At 30.3% G+C, this 17,582-nt stretch overlaps 1 protein-coding gene across 2 annotated transcripts in view; it reads left to right on the top strand.

The window, feature by feature from the left end:
• The window catches only part of LOC129959044 (serine/threonine-protein kinase 10-like), a 56,339-nt gene extending 38,963 nt beyond the window's left edge, over positions 1–17,376 (top strand). For both annotated transcript variants that reach the window (XM_056071826.1, XM_056071825.1), the window contains exons 15-22: positions 20–148; positions 2,372–2,515; positions 2,876–3,005; positions 8,141–8,265; positions 8,379–8,576; positions 9,671–9,796; positions 16,107–16,220; positions 16,304–17,376. In XM_056071826.1, the coding sequence (XP_055927801.1) occupies positions 20–148; positions 2,372–2,515; positions 2,876–3,005; positions 8,141–8,265; positions 8,379–8,576; positions 9,671–9,796; positions 16,107–16,220; positions 16,304–16,429 (1,092 nt within the window). In that variant the 3' untranslated portion in view covers positions 16,430–17,376. The remainder of the gene's footprint in view (positions 1–19; positions 149–2,371; positions 2,516–2,875; positions 3,006–8,140; positions 8,266–8,378; positions 8,577–9,670; positions 9,797–16,106; positions 16,221–16,303) is intronic.
• Positions 17,377–17,582: the final 206 nt, after the last annotated feature.

Raw genomic sequence — 17,582 nt, 5'->3', positions numbered from 1 at the left:
CAATATATTTTCCTTGAAGACACTGATTCGTGGATATGATGCCGATCTGGAAGCTCTAGTTAGACAACAAAAACAACAATTGGATAGAGCTGAGCAACAGCAAGAAATTGATCTCAAAATAGCATCTAAGAAAGTTAGAGCAGAGCAGGTAATTGACCAAATTTATTGTCGTTTCGGAAGTTTCATATTTGCTATGTTCAGCAACTTATAATGTAATCTCATTGTATCTTCATTATTGCATTCTCATTACACAAATAATGAAAGAGTTGGTATCTAATAAATATATTTGAAAGTGTGCTAACCAGTGTTAAATAATGTAATTGGCAAAGTAAATGGCTAATATAATTCTTTTCCAACAACATGAATGCACTCTCTCATACAGAAAAGCAAATGACCATATCTAATAATTTTAGTTAATATATACCATGTTTAGTTAATCGTACCTTATTTACAAATTAGATTTTAATTAATATTCAGAAATTGATTCATAATCGTTATAATATTTAGTACTGTGCTGTTAAAAAAAATCAAGTTCATATTTTTTGCTCTAAATTATCCTGAATTGAATCTTTTTTTTTTTTTTCTTTTTTTTTTCTTAAATTGTCATACAGTGTGTATTTTTAGGTATTCGTTCGGTGCATTAGCCACTGACAATTCAAACAGCTAAAAATTAATTAAAATTAAAAAAAATAATTTTAAATTAATTCAACATAAGCAAAATTTAACACGTTGAAGTCTATTAAAAATATACAAAATTACCAAATCGATGAAAATTTGAATTTCATAATAATACTTGGTGGCAAACTTTTTGAGACCAATAATAGCATGGCACCTATAAGGCAGAGAATCGAGAAGAATTTGGATGAAGGAGAGAGGGATCTTCCTCCTCAAGTTGTAAGAATTTTTCATTGGCATTCCTTCCTACAAGACGACGCTTCAGCTTGGTCCATATACCCTCGTTAATGTTAAGGTCTGACATTTGACAGCTAATGAAAGCGGATCACATGACGGTGGAAGAATCAGTTCTGTATATTCGTGGATCTGTGCGTCGGATCATTATTCTGTTGAAAAATCAGGTCGCAACCATGAGAATTGCGTTCATACGAAAGTGTGGTATTAGCAATTAATATTTGCATACTGAAATATATCCATGATTTCATGTATCCGTCTCAGGGGACCCATGGCAAGGCAAAAGATGTATCCCCAAACCGTGACATTTCCATTCTGATGCTTCATTGTTGGTATCAGATACTTGTAGTACTGGTCTGGGCCGAAACAAGTGCCTTGGGGGTGAAGAATCCGTTGTATCTGTCCCGTACCAAGTAGCAAATATTTGCTTTCATTACTACAAAGGACAACTTCAAACTGTTTCTTGGTACACTTACTGTGCGCCTTCGCCCAGTCCACACATGCCATGCGACTCTTTGAAGAGATCATCGATTTCTTGGCTGAGCGTTTTCCATTCATTCCAACTGCTTGAAGTTAACGCCGGATAGTACGATCGGACAGTTTCGAAATTTGATGGTTGCAAAAACCGCTTCAAATGTCTACAGTTGTGAGATTGATACGAGACTGACGTGTGATATTCCAGTTGAAAAGATCGGATGTGCAAACTTAGGTTGATTAGAGAGAATTGCTTAAGGTTCCTATCTCTTCAAGAATTTCGATATTCCACTGTCAGATATATTGAATTGCTTCTGAAGTACGCGAAGGGTCTGATCTTGAGCTATTAACTATGTCTTCCTGTTGCTGAATAGTCAAATTACGAATGCCACGGTGGAAACCCATTACCGGCAAGAATCAAGGAAGTTTAATTAATCAAAACTTTGATATAGAAGCGACCTTAAAGAAAACTGATAAGTAAAAAGGATATCACCCCAAATGTGATGATATTTCAAATTTTTCGAATTGTTGTTATAACTGTTGTAATTATTACAATAGTAATAATTATTAATATATCATTATTGCTATTTACTACTCTTTCTAATTAGGTTTACGGTACTTCCGAAAACGCGGAATCGTTATTTAAATTCAACTGAGAAATTTAAAATAGTTTCTGGCAGCACTCTAAGAAAATATGCTAAAAAAATGTGAACTTGACACTTTTTTGACCGGAAATGTATGTTTTCTTTTAATATTTTATTGTTTGCCTCTTCCTTTCCCACTTTGGATTCGTGAGTTACTGATAATTTGAAGAATAAATCTGTTAAACATTTATAAAATCTACTGTAAACAACAGTAGTTAAACTAGAATTTAGTATTAATAATTTTTTCCAGTAAATCATCTACACTTCTGTATGCAAATTATTTTTAATTTTCTATTTAAGTATATTCAAAGTAAGAAAGTATAATAAAGTAATTTCTTTTTTAGGATCGAGAATTAAGAGCATTTAGAGAAAATCTGAAACATGAGTTGAAACTTCTAAAACATGAAATCGATTTATTGCCAAAGGAAAAACGAAAAGATGCTTTTAAAGAGCGAAAGGAAAAACTTGATATTGAACATTCAGAAAAGGTAAATGAAATTGCTTTTCCCATAGTAAAATGACATTATAAAAAGTATATACTGTAAAGAAATAGTTTAATAAGTTTAATATCATTCATTTTTTACTCAAAGAATTTACACTTTATCATTTTGGCATCTATTTGTATAATTATTGAATCTTCTCTTGTATGTTGTGCAATGAAAAGTATTTTGTACTTAAGATAAATGGTGAGCGTATTGAAATATGATGCGTCTCACTGATTTATTTTTAATTGTGCATGTATGGAGTAATGCTGTCATTTATTTTTGATTTTTCATTCATTGCAATATATAAGTTCTGAATTTATGAAAAAAAGATCTACGATACTTATTAAAATTATTATTTTTTAGGAATTAGCATTTTTGAAAAAGCTTAATATAAATCATGAACTTTCCATGAAGAGACTGAGTGATAGTTATGCCGCCAAAATTGCCTTACTGGAACGTCAGTTTTTGCAACAAAAGCAACAGCTTTTGAGAGGTACTATTAATTTTTTATTACTTAGTAATTGTATGTACACTGATGTCCGAAGGTAAGCATAATTTGTAAAATGTGAAAAGTGAGTAAATATTGTTAAATTTGTTTTAAACAATATGATGAATCATCTGTTGAAAGTGAAAATTTATCTTTATACGAACATTTTAGTCGATATCTTCATGAGCAGATCACCTGCACACGTCGGAATGCGGATAAACCTGCTTACCCGGTGTAAGTAGTTCAGATAAGTTTCGTGCAATTCATGTGTGAAAGAATGTTGTTAACGATTAAACAGTTTCAGTGTAGCCAGACGACCGGGAAACGAGGAAACTGGGAATGACCAGGGAGTTCTAAGAGATCGGGGAAAATCAAGGAAAAGGCAGGGCAGTTGATCTAAAACTGGATTTAAAAAAAAATCTGATCATTATTATCGTAGACGATAATTAGCAGATATTTTTTTCTATATTTAGAATGGAACATCGTTGGCAGCCAGTAATTCATTTACTGAAGTCAGAAACGGAAGCCATCGGCGTTTCTGCGCACGCACTTGACGGCGGGGTATATACATATAAAATTTCGAGGGTCCCGAATTTTCTTTTGTGTCGGATCATAAGTTCTCGCACCTACTTTATGGTGAATTCTGCGTCCTCTGACTGATTTTAAAACCACTTTGTTCAATGCTTCACTTATATTCTATATTTTACATTTTGTCTTGTTTTAAAAATTTAACTCGTCGCGATTTTTTACATAATTAAAATTTTTCATTTAATTAAGAAAAATTTCATGATAAGAACCACAATTTCACTTTTCATTCTATAATATAAATTGGTTAATCGTTCTGCCATTTGCAGATGATTTTTTTACCATGTGTGACAAGCTGAAATTTAATGCAATTTTGCTGTCGCTGAATAATTTATTTTATTTTGATACAATACCACCTCCTTTTAGTTTAAAAGTACAAAATATTATTGCAAATATTATTTTGTAGCTTTTTTTTTAATATATAATTTTGTGTTAGTAAATGATAACTTTTCTGTTATTATTATTCAGTGTTGGTTGGGTGATAGTAAATAGTATAAATAGAGAAGATTGCACTAAAAGGAAATAGATTATTTAATTCTTAAGTATTCTGCCAATATCCATGTGATTTTGTATTACATCTTTCATGAATAAATTTGGAGGATCGGTTCTGAGCAAAGCCTATCTGGCCGAGTGCACATTTTCTAGGATATTGTATATGTTGATTAGTATGTTTGCAAAAATTCGGTAAACGTTTACAAAAATTATGCTTATACGAAACCTAATGATTGAATATATATATGTAACATTATTTTGTGTGAAGCAGAATGCGGTTTGAAGACAGTGAAGATACTTTTAATTTCGTGAAGTCGTTTTATATCATTTTGAAGAAGCAGGCATATGTACAAGCGATGAGCACACAGAACGACACAGAAAAGGAATGAGGATAAAAGCTCTTGGACATTTTATCCCTGCGCTTATATAACCTATGATTTTGATAGGGAAAATATTTCTTTACAGTGCTAATATATTTTGAGATTTCGATAGGGATTTTCGTTACATGCGTGGACAAGGGATAGGGATTTTCGTTACACGCGTGGACAAGGGATAGGGATTTTCGTTACACGCGTGGACAAGGTAGGGGAAACAGAGGGAGATTTTAAAAAAGAATTTGCCTGATCAGCGGTATTTTATCTCTTCACGCGGAGTGTGGGAAAGTTAGTTTTAGCTGATTCAGCAGTTTAACAAAGCTTCTCTTGAATTAATTAAGTAGAGACAGTGGAATTGGATCACGAAATAAGAGAATATTTTAGAATAAAGTTACTATGGGCTAAATTAAGATAAAATCTTGAAAATTAATTAAATTGAAATTAGAGTTAAAATATCATTATATATATATATATATATATATATATATATATATATATATATATATATATATATATATATATATATATATATATATATATATATATATCATTAAATCTTTATTCTTCATTGATTTTCGTAAAAAATAGTAGAACACTAGTTTTTGCATACTAAATACATAAGAGAAAAAGAAATAAAACAAAATCAATTCTGAAAATTTTAGATGCTTTCTAAAAAAGTTTTTTATAAAACTTGGAAATAACAGGGAAAAGTCATGAAAAATCAAAAAGCAGTAATACTGGCTACCTTGAGATTAAATGATAGCACTAAGACATCAACTGGACATATTGCAGTCGATCACAAACTCGAGTTTCTTGAATTCTGAATGTGCTTTAGCGTATCTCAAGATTATGGCAAATGTTTCTAAAAATAGCATATGTCGGTTAACGACTAGTATCAGGTCACCAAGAGTCACAGCCGTTCACCAAAATTGATATCTGGCAATAATGGCGCGACACCAGAGGAACAGGTGTGTCAGGGAACTTGGTCCAATGCTCACAGATGTATGAACAAACTGCCCAGACAAGCTGTTTACAGGCGATTCAGTCACGTTTGTCTTATGTTAGATCACCAAAAGATTGCATTCCCCTCACATTCCCGCATAAATACGCTCGTTTGAACCAGAATTTGAAACAGTAGTGGAGTTTGGGACAGTGGACTAATGTGATGTTCACTGACTAATCTCGTTTTAGTTTGAACACTTTTTTTCATCGGCAAAATATATGGCGAGAACTTGGAATTTATTTTCACCTTCACGGAAAGATATAATTTCCATTAAGGTAAGTCATTTGGATAGACATCTTACTGGACGATCGAACAGACCTCTATATCTTTGAGACAGGTTCTATGACTGTTAAGGAATGAAATTCTTGAGCCTTATGTTCTGCTATTTCGAGGTGCTGTTGGTCCTGATAACATAATTATGGATAATAATGCGCCTTGTAATCATGCGAGCCTGATCGATGACGTCCTTTAAATGGGAAATATTCAATGACTGTGGTGGCCTGTTCGCTCACATCATTTAAATCCTATTACGTGTGTGTGTGTGATATATGCTCAGAAAACAATTTGCAGCGTTTCTGTACCCACCAAACCCCGTTTCAAAACTAAAATGAGATTTATATGAAGTTTGGAATTTTTTGAGTTCGCAATTCATCTACAATGTCATAACAAATATGAGAAATCGTTGTGTAATGTGCTTGGCTGTGAGAGGTGACCATACAATTTATTAAACTGCTGCATCATTTTTTTTATTTATTTTTTATTAAAGTATGAACTCCCTTTATTCCCAGTTTTCTTTCAAACTATTTCTTTGAATAATAATGGAGACTAATATGGTTATTTGCATAGTTTTCTTTTTTTATAGTCGTTTTACTCTAGCATATTACATTTTCGGCTATTCCGACTTCTTTCTTTTTGCCCGTTACCAATACCAATTATGCTAAAATTTTGGATATCAGTATACATATCTTCTCTTATAATGAATGTCCTTGTATATATGTTAAACCTTAAAACAAAAAATGATATTGTTTATTGTAAGTGCAATATACATTGTTGCAATTGTTTTTTGAATTATATATTTTGAAATTAACCCATTTGTTGTTTTGAAGATGTAATAAAAATTATTGAATACTACTAATATTCAGTTACATTGTTTTTTTTTTAAATTTAGTTTTTAGAATGCTGCTGACGTTTTATACTTGTAAAGAAGTGTTCAGTCATCTTGCACTGTTTTATGCTTTCGAACCTTCTCCATTTAGAATGGAGGTATTTTATGAATCAAGTAATTTCAAACATTTAACACCTTTCTCTTAATGGAAGGAGTTAGATAATTAACATTAAGATTTCACTCATGTACACAAGCTCGCAAGCATGCGTATAGCATTGTGGTTGCTGCTTAAATCTCGTATACTCCTCATAATTTCTGAACGTCATCATCTATAGTCATGAAATTGGCGTTTACGGATAATAAACGTCTTCACGTTATGCGGTGAGACCGCTTACAGCGTCATTTGGTGAAAAACTTTGGAGTTAGTCTTCCTATCTCGAAAACGAGCGAATAATTGTTAAAAATAAATTTGTTCATTTTATTGTTTATGTTATCGTGTTTATTTTAATTCTTGGTATTTGTTTATTACAATGAACTATTTTATAAAGTCCAGCTTTCTTGTTCCAAGCCTGTGTCATGTTTAGTTAATTTTAATTTTTCTTTTATAGTAACAACAAATCACCAAGTTTCCTATGCCACTCTCTGGCTTTCGGGCGAACAATTACAGCAGCAATCGTCCATTAAATCATGGACGATTGCTGTTTTTCCTAAATTAAATTATCCCAAAGTGCAACTTTCTCCCTAAATAACATGCTATGCATTATATATTCAGAGAATGTCTCTCATAGTAATAATTCTAGCTTCTGTTCATTTTTTTTATCTGTAGAAATACCACAATTTTGTTTGCCTTACTATCAATTGTTGAGGAATGACTTGACTCATATGCACTGCAGGTGGCAATGTCATTCCTATTTTACTGATATGTTTGCAACAGCGGGCTTTTGTGCCCTAAAACACAACATGCAACATAACCAACTATTTTTACTGTGTGTAGAAATAACAGAAATGATGACCCTTTTGTAGTTTAATATTCTATTACTTTATCTTTTTTATTCGTTTTGGACAATTCGGCAAATTTTTAAAACCCATTAATTGGTCAATCAAGGACAGATTGAAAAATGAGCTAAGCTGTGCTAACCTGCTAATGTTTGAAAACTTGAAACAAATCATAAATATATTGTCTTGAAATTTAGGCTGAATTTTAGAAAAATTTAATTATATAGTTAAAATATCATATTTTGAAAAGTTTTATTTTCGTTAACATTAAGTTCTTTGACCCCATATGGGTATGTGGCATACAGTTTGAGAAATGTGAGGTCAAAATACAGCTTACATAATCTAATCTCAAAATTTGAAGTCAAATAGAATGTTTAAATTGTATGAAATGAAGCATGTCTTTCTATTTTTAAAATGCAAAATATGAAATTTAAATATTAATTGAAAAATTAAAGTTATATTTCTCTTATAATCTAGTTTAAATTAACAGTATTTGATTTTCTGTGTTTTTATTAATGCAACTCTGTGTCTAAAACATTCATAATGCCAGAATTATGAGATTATAAATTATTTTATTAATCGTTAGCTCGAGAAGCTGCTATCTGGGAATTAGAAGAAAGACATCTTCAAGAAAAGCACCAACTATCTAAACGTCAATTGAAAGATATATTCTTTCTTCAGCGACACCAGATGTTAGTACGTCATGAAAAGGTATTTTTTCAAATCATATTTTATCTGTTGTTACTCTGAAGCATATATTATTTATAACATTCAAAATTATTAGTAATATCTTGCCAAAGAGAATTACTTTTAATATCTTGTAGGAACTGGAACAAGTCAAAAGAATGAATACATGCAAAGAAGAAGAATTGCTTAAATGGCAAGCTGTTGAAAGGAGGCAATTGCCAAAGCGCATTCGAGCTGAAATGAAAACTAGAGAGTTGATGTTTAGAGAAAGCTTGCGAATAAGTGTAGCAAATCTTTCTGAATCTCCTGAAGAAGAAAGAGAAAAAATTAGAAAAGTAAATTAGTTTTCTTCCATACAAATTTGTTATGCTTTTTAAGCAGTAAGCTGTGATGTGTCTCTAATATTTGCTAAAAAATTTGGTATAAAAGAAGATTTTTTTGAATTGTTATCAAAAGAAACAACTTTATTTCTTTATTTTAATTATTTAATAAGGTTTATGCTTGCAAATTTTTTAAATGTCTGAATATTGAAAGTTTTTCTAGATAGATGGGCAGAGAGGTAAACATCTGCCTTGTGAAAAATAATTGTTCATCTTCTGTTAAAAATGAGAATTATTCTAAATTCAAAATAAATAATGAGCTTTTTCCGTTCTGCCTAGTTACTTATTTTTTCATATTCAAAGCATTAAACCTATCTGTGCAAATTCGGTTTCATTACAATGTAAAATTTTATAAAGCTTTATTTCATAAAACAACGAAATGTCTATGAATGCTAGCTTTTATATTGTTTCTGAGCTATTAAAAAGCAGTGCCGAATTTTAGCTATTTGCATGTGCAAAGACATACATAATTTGCTTTCTGCTTCAAGAGAACATAAAATTCTGTGATATGCTCTGCATCTACTCATGGTTGCTTGAAAACTAAGATTATTTTAAGGTATAAGAAACAAAATTACTAATTTAGCCATTTCAAACGTATGGGCTTTTTTTGACAGTCATTTCTTTTCTGAAACATGATGTTGTCTGCTTTAAATTATATTAAAATGTTGATAAACGATGAGTACATTTAAAAATTAGAGCAAGAAATGTAGCATGACGTATTTAAGCACGTTCTAAGAAATTATATATTGTACAAGTGGTGAAGGGAAGTTTGAAATGAGTTTTAATGTAAAGTTTACTGATGCAAATAATTTTAGTATGTTGTAATTTTGGTAGAAAATTTAATTTTATATTATCTGTCAAACGCTTTGCATTTTTCTGTTTTCATTTTAAACCCTTGGAGCAAAAACAATTTCATGCATGGAGTCAGGTGATTTTTTTTTCATGTTTATTTACTAATAAAATGTAACAAAATTTGGATGTAAATTGAAAATCCTTTATTTATTTTATTTTCATTACTAAAACTGTTTTAATTAACTATTTTAATTTAGTTTCAAGAAGGAGAAAAGAAGCGATATAAAGCTGAACAGCTGCGTCATGAACAAAAGCAAAAGAAACAGTTGGAAGAATTGCGCATGTGTGCTGAAAGTACTTTAAAAGAACTTGAACAGTTACAGGTATAATATCTAAATTATATCTTCGAAATTTTATTTCATTTTCTGGCACTTACATTTGGTTAACTTTGGTTATTTATGTCAGTTTTTTCGCCATTTCGTTTATTCACTATCAACAATTTGTAAAAATGATATTTTTCAGTGTGACCAGCCGACCCGGAACCGGGAATGGTTAGGGAATTCCGGGAGATCAGGAAAAGTTAGGGAATATATATTCTAAAATTGGAAATTTTTCTTATGCGTTTAATTCTTTTGGAACTTGACAATTCGCTGGTTATTTATTTATTTTTATTTATTAGAATGAAACATCATTGACCACCAATGAAAATTAATTATATACTGCTGATGAAAAACAAAAACAATCCTCGTTTCTATGTAAGCGCCAGGGAACGGGAAGTTTGCATTTCAATTTCTGAGGGACCGAAATTTCGGCTATTTAGTATCGTCAGTGCTGTATTTGAGAAGATCCTTCAGTTTTGAAGAGCAGCTGTCGTGAATCTAGTTTTAATAGATTTTTATTCAATTTGTGCTGGTTGTTTGGTATCAGTTAACTAATTCATTATTTACCTTACTTTTTTGTTCTATATGTTTATCTAAAAGAAAAAATTACTTCTTCACCAAGTTCTTACATTATTTATGGTACTGCAATGATAATCTGATGGTATCGATGGTTTTAGATCGAATCGCGATTGCGGCTAAGTTTAGCATTAGCCAAGACAGTTTGGGTATAGTAAAGTTAACGTTAAATTAACATTTGGAATTACAACAGGAAAGAAAGATTAATCGCTGTATCTATTGCACATATATCATAGTTTTCAAGTGCTTTTTTCTCAGGATTTAAAGTTTTCAAAGCAAAACAAAACCATTTTAAGTTAGCGAAAATGGTTTTGCTTTTGCTGCAGAACTAAAGCCCAACTCACGTTACCTTTATGATTTTAAGCTTTAATGGCCCTCTTTTATTTAAAAGGGAATATATATATATGTGTGTGTGTGTGTGTGTGGGTGTGATGGGTTTTAATGCATCAGTCCACTTGAATTAGCATAATCTTTTATTTCTTGATTAACAAACGATGATTCGGATGGATTTTATAAATGAGAATTCAATGATGAAGGAATTTATATAACATGAAGATGAACAGTTCATGTTGTTTAAAGGATCTTTCCCACCTACGCGTGGTTCACTGGCATTTGCAGAGGAATTCTTCAACGCAAGAATTCCAGTTTCGGCCCTTTCTCAGAGTATCACGTCTTCTCGGTTTCCGGTCGCACCCTTCTCGGCGGACGTCCGTTCTCTCCCCTCGTCTAGTGAACTCTGAACTCTGCCCTCCGACTGCTGGCTATCACCGGATGAACTCAGAGTGCCCTCTCGTGGAGTTAATTTACCACATATATATATTCAAACCTTTTTGAAGAAAAAAAAGAAAAGATAACTTGATCTTTGCCTTTGAGAATTCCATCAATATTAAAGAGGGTTGATATGGGGAAGCTGTCAATAACCAATTTTTACTCTCCATGTAGTTTTGAGGAAGGGGGAGGAGGAGGAGACAAGCAGAATTACCACTACTCCTGCTAATGAAGATTATGCCATTTATTGTGTTTACACAATCCTTTGATGCAGAACGGAAATAGTTTTTGATATGCATGGAAAATCTTTCGTGTAATTTGACAAGAAATTCCAGATTTGTTCCAAGAAATCTTTCCATTCATATATTTCTTCGAAAAGTTCTTTGATTAGCCATTACATAATTTAATTTCTTTTAACATTAATGCATAAAATAAGGGTGTTTAATTTAAATGGTTGTTATAATATATATAGTCTAATGTTTTCCAAAGAGTTCAACAAATCTTTGCAAATGCGACATTATATTCTTTTTCCTTTTTCTTTTTTTAAATATAAAATACAAGCATCCTGGAAAGCAGAAATTCAGTGACTACTTTCAAGGACCATTCAACTGTGAAAGATATTTTATGAGAATTTCATAATTTTATAGACGAATTAGAGATAGATTTCATTAGTCTAAGTTATTACTATTTTATTTACTGGATGATAAAAGGCAAAAGGAAGTTTCAACATAGTTAATAAATGAGAGTTGTGCAGAACCAGATGGCTACAGAATGCAGATGCTGCTGGATAAGCAATTAAATTGTGGGATAATTTGGCATTATATAAATGTTAAGGATGTTGAAATGGATGATTTCCCTGTATCAACATTTAAATCTTATAAATTTATAATAAATGCAGCTGCTTTTTCTGTCAAACTGAGCTTTTTTGTATAACTAATTGTCATCACACCATTTTTAATATTCTGGCAGAGACACTGTCTTAATATATAATAACAAGATGTTTACTGATTTCAAGATATTTCAATCTTATGAAAAATGATGTTTTTGAAGATTTAACACCTGTCTGCAGCATATCCAAATTGGATTTTTTTTTAAAAAACAGATTCATATTCTGATATCAGCAAAGTTAGTGCGAGATTACTGGGCCTAAATCTCATACTAAGGAAAGAAAATAATAATAGTTGAACAGAAACACAGCTGAGAGATTTGAAATGAATATCAGGACTTTGTATTTATCTTTATTTTTAGAGTTTTGGATAAGCTGTTTCTCAACTTTGCACTTACCAGAAGTATGAAATGTTTAGATCTGAGGAGAATGACGAAATAAGGTTATTCCTACTGTAACAAGAAAGAAGCTATTCTTTCTATTTTTGTGAATTGCAAGCAACTGCGAGAAAAAAAAATGATTTAATTTTAATAGAATTTAAACAATTTTTTGAATATGACTCGAGTTCAGTAAATTTGAGAAGTTTGAAATAGCCAAGAATTAAATTGATAAATTTTTTTCAAAATATTTAAGAAGTCAAATGTCTTATCAGAACTTATGAGAAATGATTAGGATTTTTATGATATTGTATTATTGCTAGATTCAAAGATTTTCCTTAAACAAAAACAAAACCGTAAACAAAATCATATTATAATGATTAAAATTGAAGAAACTTTTTGGAAAAGTGCATTTTTGAAGTTTGGTAGCTCAAAACACCGATTTTATTAATTGAAATAACACAGTTATTTATCACTTTTAAGATAATGCATTAAAATATAATAATATATTCTTTATATCGGAATTTATACAGTAACAGCAGTTATAAGAAATAAACGTAAAACATAAGGATAATGACATATGCAAAAATAATCATTTATAGCAATTAATATTTAGATGGACAGCCTTTACCGAGAATTACAGCTTTTCAACACCTTAATTGATTTAGAGATTTTAGTTTCTCACCTGTTGTTATGAAATATTCTGATTGGATTATTGTTTCATTTAATTTGTATTAAGTTCTTCAGTCTGCTGTATAGATTTTCTATTGGATTAAGGTCGGCTATTCCCAAACCATTCCAATATAATTGTGTTGAAACCATACGAACATATAGTGGCATTAGAACATGGAACTAAATCCTGTTGAAATAAATACTTCATTATCTGGAAAATGATTGCAAGTGGAAGGCAGCAGTTTTGGAACAAGTATTTAATTTATGTATTTTATGGGCATTTATATTCTCATTAAATTATACAAATTCTGTCAATGTCTGTTGGTGTTATACACCCTCAAATCATAAAAGTAATTGGATGTTCAGCAGTATGTATAATGCAATCAGTGTTAATATCTCTACTAAAATATTTTAGGCCATCGCTATCATATAGTGAGATTTTGTTGTCATCACTCCAAATCGCATAGACATATTCTTTTAATTATTTTGTTATCACTTGGTGTTGTGCATTTTTCCCTGCCTTTATCATTTTGGTTTTGTGGTGATTGAATGTTCTTGTATTCCTTGAATAATTTAGAAATACTGCCTTTAGTTAGATTTCCACCAATTTACTTACTAATTTCATTGTAATTAACACCTTGTTCATTGAACAGTAAAACTTTTCATCATTTTTTAGGTTGCCAGTCAACTGTTTATGCGATTTCTTACCTTTTACATTTTGACAACTCATAAAATTTGACACACAAAAAAGTGACCAACTTCATAGCATTAACAAAAACACAAGAAAAAACGACTTCCTCTGAACTCCAAAACATAGCATTAATTCCCGAATGCTACTAAGGACAAGATACCACCTTATTGGCTGTCTAAAGAAGCATGCTTATTAGTTACATTCATTATGAGTGTAATAAACGAATTTATTTCTTATTAACTGGATGTATGATCAAATAGAATGTATTTCTGATTAACTGAAGCAAGGTATGCTTCTTTCTTATGGTTATTTTACTTAGGCTACTTTTTTTAAAGTAATAGTTAAGTGAACAAAATATAATGGATTACATTCATGGTTATATTACCATAAAATGATATAAAGCTTTATGGTATTACTGCAAATACTGTGGGTGTTATGCGCCATTAAATTTCCAGCATTTTTTTCATCCAAAAGATTTCCTCTGTTTTTGGCCTCTACTATATATTGCAAGATGTTGGGTTTTAAATAAATTGAAAATATGCTGTAGAGTGGGGAGTTTTCCAATCACAAAATAAATAGTTTAGTGATATAGCGATTGGGCGACAAGGGGATATAGATGTCCAGACTTCAGTTGTAGGTGTCAGCTGGAAGACAAGATGTTATTACGTTTATGTCATTTTTTAAAGAAAAGGTGAAAAATTAATACCATTCCCCAGGTGCAGTTTGCACTTGGATAACCATCACTTGGTTGATGACAAAGAATATTGCGCCCTTTGCACTCTTACCTTAGTTATGCCACTAAATGAGCTTAGATTATATGCAAAAAGTTCTCACTCTAAGTATGTTGAAAACATGGAAAAGCTAAGTCAAAATAAGAAAAGAAAATGCATTACAGATAAACTAAATGATTTATAATTTTTAAAAAATGAGAAAAATATGAGGGTTTTTTTCACTGTAGAAATATGTGAACTAAGTAATTGAAGAGGCAGAGAATGGAAATTTTTAATGGATAGCAGAATCAAGTTAGAAATTGAACGAAACTTTTAAGAGAATAGCTTAAATTTTTAAAGTACTTTAATACTACCCTTTTTGCAATTCATTAGCCTGATTTAAAATAAAGGTTTGTTAATTTGTATCTGTCTCTTCCATTTTTCCTTCATAATTCCCAGAACTGGTAAAAAGTACGATTAGAGATTCTTGTAAGATTATTCTCTTTTTTTTTTAATGCATTTTAAGTTTCAATGTGTTTGAGAAAGGAGCACCCGCTAGTAGTATATGAAATTATCATCTTGTAACCGCGCAGTGGCTAACAATTAGGATGCTTTCATTGTGATCTTAAAACCCACTCTGAGTAGTAAATTTTATTTTATTAACTGTAAAATGAGTATACTAGGTATTCTTAGTATTCTTTACTTAAGTATCTTGAAGTAGTAAGCAAGAAAGTAATGTTGTATTTGAATGTTAATAGTAAAAATGTGTCACTTCATGGTCCTTGAATTTTCTTAGAAAGGTCCTATAAAATCCTTGAATTATTTTCTTCATTAAGAATGGAAACTTAATATTAGCTTTTGGCTCTTTATTGTCAGTTTTTAGGAGCATATATATTGATTGATTTTTTAAAAATGTATTTTTGTATGTATATTGTGCATTTGTATGTACGTCTTAATGTGCTTTCAATGTGTATTTGTCTGTATAAATCTTAAGCATGTTAAAGTTATTGTTGATATTAACCACCTTTGGTGATCACTTAATCTCCCGCCACTATATTGATGGTAATAATTAAGTTTAGCTAATTAAATGTAAATTTTCCTAGTCTTTTAAGATAATAAGCATTTTTCAAGCATTTTAAATTGACAATTTCCAGTAAAGTAGTTTTAAATCAAAATAAACTTATAAGCAACTAATTTTGGAAGATTAAAGATAAGACTGAAGATTCAAACCAGTGTTTATTTGTGAAGTTAGATAGTTTAAAAAGGATCTCAAATATACCTGTGTACTCCATTTTTTTTAATGTTAAATAAAATTATCACAAAAATCTATTGCTAATAATAGAGCATTTTAATGCATTTATTCACTGTTTCTTAAACTTTGTTTTTGGGATGCTTTTTAAAGAACTTAACTTTAACCGGAATTAAAATTATTACTGAAATTCCTCAAAAAGTTTTAAGGTCATTCCAAGGTGAAAACTTGATTGATTATTTAGTTTTGATCATATTTAATAAGGATTACTAATGAATATTTCTGAGCATCTTTTTAAAGTTTTGATTCATTTCCATGTTGAAAATGCTTAAGGTTAATTATATATTAACATTATTATTATGTTTTTATTAAATTGTGTTACAGAATGAAAAACGAAAGATGTTAATGGAACACGAAACGACGAAGTTAAAACAGCTTGAAGAACAACATGCAAAAGAATTACAAGAGTGGAAAATTAGCTTGAAACCTAGGAAGCAGGTAAAATTTTAAAAGATTTGTTTCAGAATAAGTTATTTTAAGTAAAATTTGTGATGTATCCCTAAATTATTTGTTTGATTTAGAGCCTGGAAGAAGAATTTGTGGTGCAGCGTGAAGAACAAGAATCTCTTTTGAAAGAAAGAATGAATAATGATTATAGTCCTCCTTCCATTCCTGAAACTGAAATATTTCCTTTGTCTTGTCCATAATTATATTATATATTGTATAACTGAAAGCTTAATCCTTATTTTAACAAGTGCCTTTTCTACAGTGCCAATTCCTGGAATTCTGTAAAAGAAAAAGAAATTGCTTTTAACCCTTAATTTAGCTTTAAATTGAAAGTAATCTTGAAATTAAGGTCCTGGAAATCAAAGTGAAATTGCTGTGGCTATTTCATTCTGTGATATATTAGAGATCTTTTTGTTCTGCGGTTTCTCCGTATGCTTGTATTACTGGTTTTATTTTGTTTTAGAATAAAGGTTTAAGATCTTGAAATATGTATTGCTATACTTAACCGAGAAAAACTGCTTACATTAGTTTTTCTTTAGTATATTTCAAACTGTACTAATCATTTTATTTGTTTGTGTGCATAATATCTTATAAAATAGACACTAATAATTCACTTGAATTTGATAATTTGAGATTTTTTTTATTTTTTATGAAGTATTGAAAAGTAGAGGCTCTAAAATTACATTCAATTCTATAATGAAAGCAATAAAATGAACGTAGGAAATGTGTTGACGTTTCTATTTAGAATGATGAGCTTATTAATTGTGCTGATATCTTTTGCATTTTAATTTGACATTTTATGTTATAGAACTTTTGATGTTCCTATTGTAGTTGTGTTTTATTCTGTGTTGTATGATTTTTCACATAAAAGTACTTAATGTTAAACTCACACAAACAATATGTGTGAAAACGAGACAAAGCTGAAATATTCATATTGAACCGAAATATCTGGAGTATCGCATTTTTTAGGTATGAAGTGCTTCCACCTCCCTCCCTTCTCAAAATTATTTATGATACTATAAAATAATTAATAATTTGTATAATTTGTGAGTTTTCATTAAGCTTTGCTCTCTGATTTATTTAATTTATGGCGAATATTTCCATGAAGGTGAAATTTATTTTAATTGTTAGTGTCTAATTTTTAATATGTGCCATGTGAGTAATTTTAAATGTTTTTTTTATATATATTGTTATGTGTTGTTTTCTTGTTTTTGTCAAGCAAAAAAAAAAAAAAGTTTACTAAAGGTTTACAGCAAAGTTTAGATTTCTTTATTTGAAGAAGTCTTCCATATTTTCAGTTGATTTAGCTATTAAAGCCATTGAATTGTATGAAAAAATGATTCAAGTTTTCAA

The sequence above is a fragment of the Argiope bruennichi genome, chromosome X1 (genome assembly GCF_947563725.1).
Source record: "Argiope bruennichi chromosome X1, qqArgBrue1.1, whole genome shotgun sequence".
Lineage (NCBI taxonomy): Eukaryota > Metazoa > Arthropoda > Arachnida > Araneae > Araneidae > Argiope > Argiope bruennichi.
The sequence above is the reverse complement of the archived record's forward strand: the minus strand, read 5'-3'. Positions and strand labels throughout refer to the sequence as shown.